At 44.4% G+C, this 10,804-nt stretch overlaps 1 protein-coding gene across 1 annotated transcript in view; it reads left to right on the top strand.

Annotated features, from left to right (window-relative positions):
* Window positions 1–10,804, top strand: part of LOXHD1 (lipoxygenase homology domains 1) — a 211,359-nt gene that overhangs the window by 26,664 nt on the left and 173,891 nt on the right. Inside the window, exons 3-4 of the mRNA XM_006835145.1 lie at window positions 2,078–2,158; window positions 3,772–3,956. Coding sequence (XP_006835208.1) covers window positions 2,078–2,158; window positions 3,772–3,956 — 266 coding nt within the window. The remainder of the gene's footprint in view (window positions 1–2,077; window positions 2,159–3,771; window positions 3,957–10,804) is intronic.

Below are 10,804 nucleotides of genomic sequence, written 5' to 3'. Positions count from 1 at the left end.
TATTTATTAGACATACAGACTCTTGTCTGTTGATTCTGAAGCTCAGCTGCCTTTTTTTATATATTAAAACAGAAATTCTCCCCGGTTATTCCTTTCTTTTCTGTTCACCCAGCCTTGATTTGATGTTCACATATATTCCATGTAATTTAATTGTTGTAGTTCTGAACCCAAGTATGATGAGGTGTATCATTCACCCTCAGAAGTATGGCTGGAAATTCCAACATTAATCAGATCCCCATGGTTGCTGGTTTGGTTATTTTAAATTTGACCATTGCATATTAGCAACTTCCAACCAATCAATCATAAGTTGTCTTCTCAGGGGATTTCACGTTTCTTTCTGCTTCTGTCCTACCAGTATCTCGTGCTATTGAGTCAATTTGACTCATGGTGACCCAATGTATGTCAGAGTAGAACTACGATCCACAGGCATTTCAATAGCTGATTTTCAGCAGTGTATCACCAGGCCTTTCTTCTAGTTGCCTCTGGGTGAACTCAAACCTCCAAACTTCCAGTTAGCAGTCAAGTGTGTAAACCATTTACACCACCTGGAAAACATGACCTGGACTCTGTTGACCATAAGAAGCATTTCTGACTACCAGGAAGGAGGCTGGGGAAAGGGGAGATCTGGGCCCAGTACGTTTATTTTTCCAGGAAGGAGGATTTTCTGGTTCATGGACAACGTGGACGATGATGTGTCTTGTTTACCTTGTTCTTCCTCCAGAACTAACATAATACAGTCTTTGTCTTTATCAAGCAGATGGTGGCAAAGAGACTCTGGGTCCAGTGCCTTGTCTCAGTCTCTCCCTTCCTCCCAGGCTAAAACGTGTTGGAGTCTCAGGTTCAGGCAGGAAGCCTAGTAGCTACTCAGTTCACCCCAGCTAGACTCCCATTGTCTTCCCCTTGCTCCTCTCTGCCCCAAACTGCCCCCATACAGCTCCCTTTCCCTTCTACCCCAGTGTACATTTTAGCCTCATTTCCTGAGTTCTGCAGGGCTCTAGAAGGACTGTAAGCTCCCTGTCTCCTGATGCAGCCACCTAAAGGAACTTTCTCCCCAGGCAGATTGTTTGCTAAAGTGGGTCCTTTTGCAGATTCGTGCTTTTGGATTGCGTAGAACCTCAAAAGTCCTCTGTTAACTTGTGCCCTGTGGTGAAGACCCTCCCCTCCCCTTTATTTTGAAACACACCAATGGTCAATGAATAGGCATGTATGTTTTCTTTTCCAAGGGGTCATGTGCTGGTCCCGAGAACTCTGATGGTTCCCAGTGGGATTGGTAGCTTCAAGGCCCTCAGGGCTTCACTGCTGAGCAGGAAATACTGCTGGCTGCCTGGCTTCTATGGCTTGGGGTGCTGCTTGGAAAGGACTGAGAAGATGTCATCCTGAGATTCAGGCTCAGTCCTCCTGTGTTTAAGCTGCTTGACTTTAGGCTGCTCCTGTGTCTGGACGTGCCTGGACACCTCACTGCTGGCTGTCACAGGTTTACTTTCTTCTGTTCACACTGTTTGCAGGATGTCAACTGTGAATTTCCCTCACTGCCCACTTCCCCGGTTGTTGACTTGGGATTTAGTGCTTCCTTTCTTGTTGGGATGGCAGGACCATGGGCCACCACCCAAGGTTTGCATCTACTTGGGTCTGCCATTGCAACTCTTCCCAGTAAGAGCCAGGCAAGTGAGGAGGAGAGACAAGGAGGTCGGCAGACCCAAGAGCACTGAGGCATTTACCATGCCTTCCTTCTTCCTCCATTTTCCTGACTCAGAGCAACCGTAGGGCATTGGATGTGGAGAGCCAAGTTCTAGCTACAACTTGTTTAGAAATGGGCCAAACATGCTTGCTGTGCTTGCCTTAACGACACACAAGGATCCAATGAAAGTCTGGATATGAAAGTGAGAAGGGAGGAGTAATTCTCTTTGCCCTTCTTCACTCCATCTCCATCGGAAGAACTCTCAGATGGGATCCGGTTGCTCATGGTGTTTCCCAGGAATGGAATAATGGAGGAAAAGGAGCTGCCAGCTCTTGGCTCTCTGCCTCAGCCTGGGAGCCAAGTGCTGATCCGTACTAACTATACTTGTGCCCATTGCAGGAGCGAATCTGCCTTTGAGAAAGCCAATGTCGATGTCTTCCGGGTGAGAACCAACAATGTGGGTCTCATCTACAAAATCAGGTGAGATTTTGGCCCTGACCAGCGTGTGTATATGGCAAGAAGGTTAGGAACTGACTTCACTATTGGCACATTTAGGTGTTGATTTCCCACCAGGTGTCATTTGCAAGGCTACAAAGGCCCAAATCTTTTCCTCCCATCCTGAACCAGGGTGCCCTAGACTTTACCATTAGAGATTCATTTCTTTGGGATAAGACAAATTGAGATAATTTATAGCATAGTGGTTACACGTTCACACACTGAGTTCAGATCGTCACTGTTGTTAAGCACTGTCGAGTTGGTTCCTATTCATGGTAACCCTGTATAGGGTTTTCAAGGAGTGGCTGGTGGGCTTGAACTGCAAACCTTATGGTTAGCAGTCGACTGCTTATCTTACATTGCCACACCAGTTGTTATTGTTGTTGTTGTTGTTATGTGCCATGGAGTCGGTTCCAACTCATAGCGACCCTGTACAGGGTTTCTGAGGCTGTATATCTTTGCGGGAGTAGAAAGCCTCATCTTTCCCCCCCGGAACACCTGGTAGTTTTGAACTGTTGGCCTTGCGGTTCACAGCCTGATTCATAACCACTACGCTACCGGAGCTCCTTCCAGTTGTTATTAGGTATGACTAAATCAATTTCATGTCGACTCCGTGTGACAGAGTAGGACTGCCCTGAGGGTTTTACGGAAGGATCCCTGGTGGTACAATGCTTAAAGCTCTGGACTGTTAACCAAAATGTTGGCAGTTGTAGCCCATGAGCCATGCACCCCACAGGATGGGTAAAGGTGTGAAAATCTGCTCCTGTAGAGAGAGTTGACTCAGTGGTAGTGGGTTTGGTTTGGTTTTGGGTAATCTTTATGTGAACAGATACCTGAATTCAAATCTCTACACTGCTGTTTTCTAGCTGGGGGACCCTGGGTCTCTCCAAGCCTCCGTTTCTTCATCTGTAGTAACAGTGCCCACCTCCTCATTAGTGAAAATGCAGTGGGTGAGTGCTAGAGAGCCCAGGTCAGGTGGCAAGACACGATTTGACAGCTTATTCCCTTTCTGTCTCTCTTGAGGAGGCGGGGTTTGTGAATGATCGGGAAGGACATTTCCATCTAGTCTCAATTGTCCCTTATCTGTCTTCCTCCCTTTCGGCACCTTCCTCCATTCAAATTATGCCCCATAAGTCAGGTGACCTGGCTGTTTTTCTGACTTCTGTTTATCTCCCTATTGCCATTCCTCCCTTCAGCAAAGTCTTGATGAACTGTCTTGTTTGGCATTAACTCGGTTGGACTTCAGGAAATGGTTTGTGTATATATTTGGGCCAGAGTGTGAAGGGTCAGGGAAGGGGGAGCCAGACAGATACAGCTTCCAGAGGCCAAGGTGAGGAAACAGCGCTTGTTGGGGGAACCTCGAAGGGGGAAGATCACGCTGGTCCACTGCAGTCTTGACCATCCGGGTGTCTTCACTCTGACAGGGAACATTTCCTTGCAGGCAGTGTAACATCTGTTAAGGTAGCCCCATGTCATAGAGGAGGAAACTGAGGTCCAGAAAGGTAAAGCAGCAACAAAATGATAGAACCTCTTTTTGAAGTGAGGATTGGACCCTCCAGTGTGGGAAGAATGTCATCTTGGTGTCTGCTTCTGCCCAGGATTGAGCATGACAACACAGGCTTGAATGCCAGCTGGTACCTGAACCATGTGATTGTGACCGACATGAAGCGGCCTCATCTCCGTTACTACTTTAACTGCAACAACTGGCTGAGCAAGGTGGAGGGTGACCGACAGTGGTGCCGGGACCTGCTGGCCAGCTTCAACCCCATGGACATGCCCAGAGGTCAGTGCTTGGACTGGCCCTGTTTTCCATCCTTCCCTGCCCAGGCCGGGCTCTCCTAGGCCTCTGTTTTGCTTTGGGTCTCCTCTCTACTTCTCCAGGTAGGTCTAGGTGAGGTCCTATCTCCTCCTTGTGGATTTCCTATGAGCAGGCTTTTGTGTTTTGGGGGTCCAAGGAAGTGGTAGACTTGAGAGGACCCAGAGACATGATGAGAAGACCAGTGCAGCCCTGTGTCCATGCTGTGTTGTCAACAATCGACGATGACAACAACACCATGGAGACTGGTGTCTACAATCGACGATGACAACAACACTATGGAGACTGGTGTCTATAATCGACGATGACAACAACACCATGGAGACTGGTGTCTACAATTAATGATGACAACAACACCATGGAGAATATCTATAATTAAAGCTTTTTCTTAAGACAAATTCCTGATGGAATTCCTAAGCCAATAGAAGTTGTCATTAAGACTTGGATGAGCATTTCCAAATTGCCCTGGTGTTAGGTGCCATCAAGTTGATTTTGACTTGTATAGACCTCCATGTGACAGTCACTTTCATGTGAGTGGAATGCCAATGTCTTTTCTTCCACAGAAGTTGGTGGGTGGTTTCAAACCACCAACCTTTCGATCCACAGCTGAGCACTTAACACTACATGGGGTCTCCGTCTAAATTCCCACCAGCTGTGCACTAAGACCTTCTCCCCTTACTCTTGCCAGCATTTGGTAGTGTTGTTTGATTTGCCAACTGGATAAGAAAAAGAGGTTTTGATACCTATGAGGTTGAATATTTCTCATATGTATATTGTTGTTTGTATTTCTTTTATGAGTTGTCTATCTATACCCTTTCCCTGTCTTTTCAGTTGGAGTGAATTTCATGGATCATCCCATATATGATGTTGTTGTTGTTTCTAAGTATATAGAGTTTCCAAGGAGGAGCTGTTGTTGTTGTTGTTTTTAAGTGCCGTTGAGTTGGTTCTGACCCATAGCATCCCTGTATAGGGTTTCCAAGAAGCAGCTAGTGAGTTTGAACCGCTGACCTTGTGGTTCAAACTGACCTTCAGGTCCAGAGAGCTTATCCTATAGCCCCATACCCTTTTAAATAGATGCCCAGATTAATTCTTGAGTGAAGGGGGGTGGAGGGGGATCAGGACCTTGGTCAAGTTTCCAGGTGGTTCTTCTTAAGAGCATCTCATATATCATGCCTAAAGGTACAGGCGTGAGGGGGGCTTGCTCTATGTATGGGTGCAGAGGGTGAGTTGTGGGGTGCTGGGATGCTGACTCACAGGGAATATTCCCTCACTTCATGACCCAGGGCCTGACAGCCCAGCATGAAGATTACTCCTTCCTCTCCAGATTCCTCTTTAAACATATTTCTTCCAGAGATGCTAAACATCTTCCTTATACCTTGGGTGATGGTCTAAAGGCTGCCCTCTTCCTTAATGAAATCCTATAAAGGGGCATTGAGCATCAGAAAAATGGAGACAAGGAGTTCCTAAAGAAAAAGGTAGAGGGTCACAGTTTTATGGATATAGCATCCCAGGACCAAGACCAAGTTCTAAGTGGTTCTCAATTGATTGGTAAAATTTCTGCATCTGGACCTATGAAAACTAAGCAGCAGGACCAACCACATGACTTTGCCTTTTGGTTTTCTTTGTGTTTGGTCACCTGCCTTGGAGCTCTGTTGCTGGTACCTGAGGCTGGAGGTGCCCTCCTAATTCATTGGAGAGCTCCATAAACCTCATTCATTTACATTCCAACTTCAAACTTTTTTCTTTGTTTTTTATTTTTTTGCTTTATTTTTGCATTATTGTTTATTTTTCTTTTTAAAACTTACTTTAAGAAACTTAAATAAACTTATAAATTAATTTTTAAATTTTTAAATGTATTGTGTTTTTGGAATGCTGGTGACTTAGTGGTTATAAATAGCCTTGGTTGCTAGCTAAAAGTTTGGAGGTTTAAACCCAGTAGCCACTCTACAGAAAAAGATGGGGCCTTTTCAAATATTTATAGCCTTGGAAACCCAATAGGGCAGTTATAATCTGTCCTAAGAGGACTTTAAATACTTACTGATGAAGATCAAAGACCACAGTCTTTGGTATGGATTGCATCTCAATGTAAAGAAAGCAAAAAGCCTCACCACTGGATCAATAAACAACATTCTTATCAATGGAGAAAAGACTGAAGTTGTCAAGGGCTTCATTCATCTTGGATCAACCATCAACACTCATGGAAGCAGCAGTCAAGAAATCAAATGACATACTGCATTAGGCAAATCTGCTGCACAAGACCTGTTTAAAGTGTTGAAGAGCAAAGATGTCAGCTTGAGGACTAAGGTGCGCCTAACCCAAGCCATGGTATTTTCAACATCATCATATGCTTGTGAAAGTTGGACAGTGAATAAGGAAGACTGTAGAAGAATTGATGCTTTTGAGTTATGGTGTTAGAGGAGAATATTGAAAGTATCATGGGCTGTCAAAAGAGCAAACAGATCTGTGTTGGAGGAAGTGCAGCCAGAGTGCTCCTTGGAGGCCAGGATGACCAGACTTTGTCTCTCATACTTTGGACATATTGTCATGAGGGACCAATTGCTGGAGAAGAATATCATGTTTGGTAAAGTGGAGGGTCAGAGAAAAAGAGGAAGACTCCCAGCGGGATGGATTGACAAAGTGGCAGCATCAATGGGCTCAAGTGTGGCAACAATTGTGAGGTTGGCCCAGGACCGGGCAGTGTTTGTTCTGCTGTGCAGAGGGTCGCTATGAGTCAGTACCAACTCGATGGCACCCAACAACAACAGGGTCACTATGAGTTGAAAACTGCTCAATGGCAGTGGGTTTGGGTTAGGTTTGTGTGTTTTAAGTGAAAGTTTATACAGCAAGTTAGGTTCCCATTTGACAATTTTTATATAAATTGTTCCATGACCTTGGTTATAATTTTCATAATATATCAGTCTTCTTCTTTCCATTCTGTTGGTTCTGTTTCCATTGATCTAGCTTCTCTTCCCCTCCTTGACTTCTCATCTTTGCTTTTGGGTAAATTTTGATCATTTGGTTTCATATTCAAGAAAGCACATTGCTCATGGGTGATAGTGTTTGTTTTGTAAGTCATTCTATTATTTAGTTGAAAAGTGACCTCCAAAATGGCTTCAGTTCCAAGTTCAAAGGGGGTTCCTCTAGCTGTCCACTATTTCTGACTTTTTTCAGGAATTTTAATTTTGTTCTACATTTTCTTTTGTTCTGTCCAGGACTTTCTGTGTGTCACTGGTCAGAATGATCCATAATGGTATCTGGGTACCATCTAGATCTTCCAGATTCAGGCTGGAAGAGGTCATAGTTTGTGTGGGTTATTAGTTCTACAGACTAGTTTCTTCACTGAATTTGATTTCTTTCCTTTTCTTTTGCTCCAGAAGAGTAGAAACCATTAGTTGTATCTTAAATGACCCCTTGAAGGCTTTTAAGTCCCTAGACACTACTCAGCAAACTAGGATATAGAACATTATCTTTATGAACTATGCTATGACAACTGATTGAGTTGTCCCATAAAGTTATGGTCCTGAATCTTTTGACTTAGTAAACCAATCCTAAAAGGTATTTGAATGTCTAGGAAGTGTCCTTAACTGTGCCCCCTATTTTAAAAAGAAATGATAATACTATCAGAGATTAAACTGTTATCATTTGCTATAAATATAACATACACACTTTGTTGTTGTTGTTGTTAAAGTACTGTCAATTCGGTTCTGACTCATAGCAACCCTGTCTAGAGTTTCTGAGGAGTGGCTGGTGGATTTGAACCTCTGATTTTGCAGTTCAAGCTGACCTTTCAGTCCAGTGCATTATCCTGCAGTGCCACACTATTCAATAAAATGACAATTATGTCTTGGTGTAGTGCTGTAGGATAGGCATGGGACTGCAAGGTTGGTTTGAACTGAAGGTTGGCTGTTCAAACTCACCAGTCACTCCTTGGAAATCTTATATAACAAATGTGGCATCATGAATGAAGGAAAACTCATTAGCAACCTGTGATATGCAGATGATACAACTTTGATTACTGAACGTGGAGAGGGCTTGAAATACTCACTGATGAAGACCAAAGACCACAACCTTCAGTATGGGTTGCACCTTAATGGAAAGAAAACAAAAATCCTTACCACTGTACCAGTGAATAACATCATGATAAATGGAGAAAAATTGAAGTTGTTAAAGACTTCATTTTGCTTGGATCTATAATAAATGCTCATGGAAGTAGCAGTCAAGAAATCAAACAACATATCGCTTTAGGCAAGTCTGCTGCACAAGATCTCTTAAAAATATTGAAGAGCAAAGCTGTCAGTTTGAGGACTAAGGTGTTCCTGACCCAAACCATGGTATATTCAATTACCTCATATGCATGAGAAAGTTGAACAATGAATAGGAAAGACTGTAGAATGGATTCATTTGAGTTATGGTGTTGGAGAAGAATATTGTGGACTGCCAGAAGAATAAACAAATCCGTGTTGGAAGAAGTACAGCCAGAATGTTCCTTAGAAGTCATGATGGCCAGACTTGGTCTCTCATACTTCGGACATGTTATCAGGAGGGACCAGTCCCTGGAGAAAGATATCCATGCTTGGTAAAGTGCAGGGTCAGTGAAAAAGAGGAAGACCCCCCAATGAGATGGATTGGCACAGTGGCAGCAGCTGTAAGTTCAAATGTAACAGCAGTTGTGAAGGTGGTGCAGGCTTGGGCAGGTGTTTTTTCCTGTTGTGTATAGGGTCACTATGAGTCAATACCGACTCGATGACACCTAACAATAACAACTGGTCTCCTGCCTATTTCCCTGAGTACATCTCATGTGCAGAGGTACTCTGGGAAATATTAGCAGTCTTTGGTCTGAGAGGGCGCGAAACAGGAAGAGGGAGGGAAGAAAGCCTGGTAATGATATTTGCGCTTTGTTCGTGAGTCCTGAGCTCACTTCATCCTTACAATATCTGCCCTAAGAGAGAGAGAGGGCAAGCAGGTGTTGATTACACAGATGAGGAAACTGAGGTCCAGGATCAAATGGCCAGGTCAGTCGCTAATGGAACTTTGACTAGAATGTGGGTCTCCTGATTCTTAATCAAGTGTGCTTTCTTTTGCTTCATGCTTCCCAGCTTGTCTTCACCTCTTCTGGGCCACTTGACTGTAGTTCCTGAAAGCTATTAGGGACAGTGATCTTCATGAATTTTACAGTGTCCTTCCATTGCCATGCCTTGGACACCCCAGATTATTGCCAGGAATGAAATAGGACTCCTTATTGGCCCAGTCAAAACAGGGTCACCCAGTCAGTTGCTAATGAGGTTTTTGAGCATCTTTGGTTTTTGTGGAAAAGAATTTATACTAGCATCATGAAGGAATAAATAGCTGGATTTCTTCCCTCTGGCTGCAGTTCAAACCCAGCCAGGTGGGTTGTTGTTGTAAAGCGCTGTTGAGTAGATTCCCACCGATAGTGACCCTGTAAGGGTTTCTGAGGAGCAGCTGGTGAGCTTGAACCACCAACCCTGCAGTTTAAACAGCTTTGCAGTCTGACGTATTAACCCACAGTGCCACACCAGGACTCCTAGCCAGGTGGGTAGGAGGTGACAAAGGACTGGAAGGAAGTGGCTGCCATCTTTGTCTATCACCCTGACTATACAAGGAGTCTTTGACAGTTGGTGAGGCTCGATTCTGATCCCTCCTTTCAGCCCACTTCACATTTCTTCCTTACCCAGTTGGCTCACTTGTCACCTCCAAGTAGCTCTCTTTTTAGTTGATTTCCATTTTCTGAAAGGCCCACCCAGCTGATGGTAACTGTCCTGATAAACTTAACCCCAGAGGTGTCCGTCCGTGACCAATACATTTAAGGTTTGCCTCCTGCTAAGGGAATCCATAATTTCCTGGGAGGATCTGTGCCACCTAGAGCCACAAAACTTGTACACATGAATTCCAGGCACTGGGGTTGAACTATGTTGTTGTTGTTATTAAGTGCCATCAGTTCTGATGCATAGAGACCCTGTATAGGGTTTCTGAGGAGCAGTTGATGTGTTTGAACTGTTGACTTAGTGGTTAGCAGTCCAGTGCTTATCCTACAGCTCCACACCAGGACTCTGAGATCAAACTATAGTAGTACTTTTATTTGTCAGCTGGCTGCTCCTCAGTTCACACCTTAGATCCATGAGTACTTGGTCCAGTTGGCATTCACATCGGGAGGCTGAAGAATGCCCTCAATATTCCGCAAAGACATCTGGGTAACTTGACTTGTCATTCCTTGGACAGGACAAGACCAAGGCCAATTAGCCTGGCACATAAACAGTTAGGGCCTGAGAGTCGTAAGGGACCACAGAGATTAGCGGGGCCAACCTACTATCACAGCGCTTCCACTGGCTGCTTCTTCACTTTGGTTTGAATTCACCATTTCTTGTGGGGTAGACCGTTTCTAATCTCTCAACCCAGCCCATTCCATTGAAAAGCAGTCCAGGATGCCAGAAAAATCTTCCTTAGATAAAACTCCATGCTACCTCCCGTGGCTTCTGCTTGTCCATTCTGGTCCTCCTCTGAAACAACACAACCCATGTTTATATACCATTCCCTCAGCTGTCTGAAGACAACCTTTTCTCCTCTTAGGGCTGCAGCCCCATGTTCCTTAGCTCTTCTTTTGTTGTATATTGTCCACCTGTTATTTTCTCTGGCTTCCCTTACTGTGTAGTCTTTGGTTTATCAATACCACTCTTGAATGGAGCTTCTAGGCTAGAGTCCTGTGTTCCAGATGGGGGCCAATGAAAGCAGAGTGCAGAGAGTCTCCCTGTCTCAATCATTCTATTTCTTCCTTCCTTCCTTCCTTCCTTCCTTCCTTC

This window comes from Chrysochloris asiatica, unplaced genomic scaffold (genome assembly GCF_000296735.1).
Source record: "Chrysochloris asiatica unplaced genomic scaffold, ChrAsi1.0 scaffold00015, whole genome shotgun sequence".
Lineage (NCBI taxonomy): Eukaryota > Metazoa > Chordata > Mammalia > Afrosoricida > Chrysochloridae > Chrysochloris > Chrysochloris asiatica.
The sequence above is the reverse complement of the archived record's forward strand: the minus strand, read 5'-3'. Positions and strand labels throughout refer to the sequence as shown.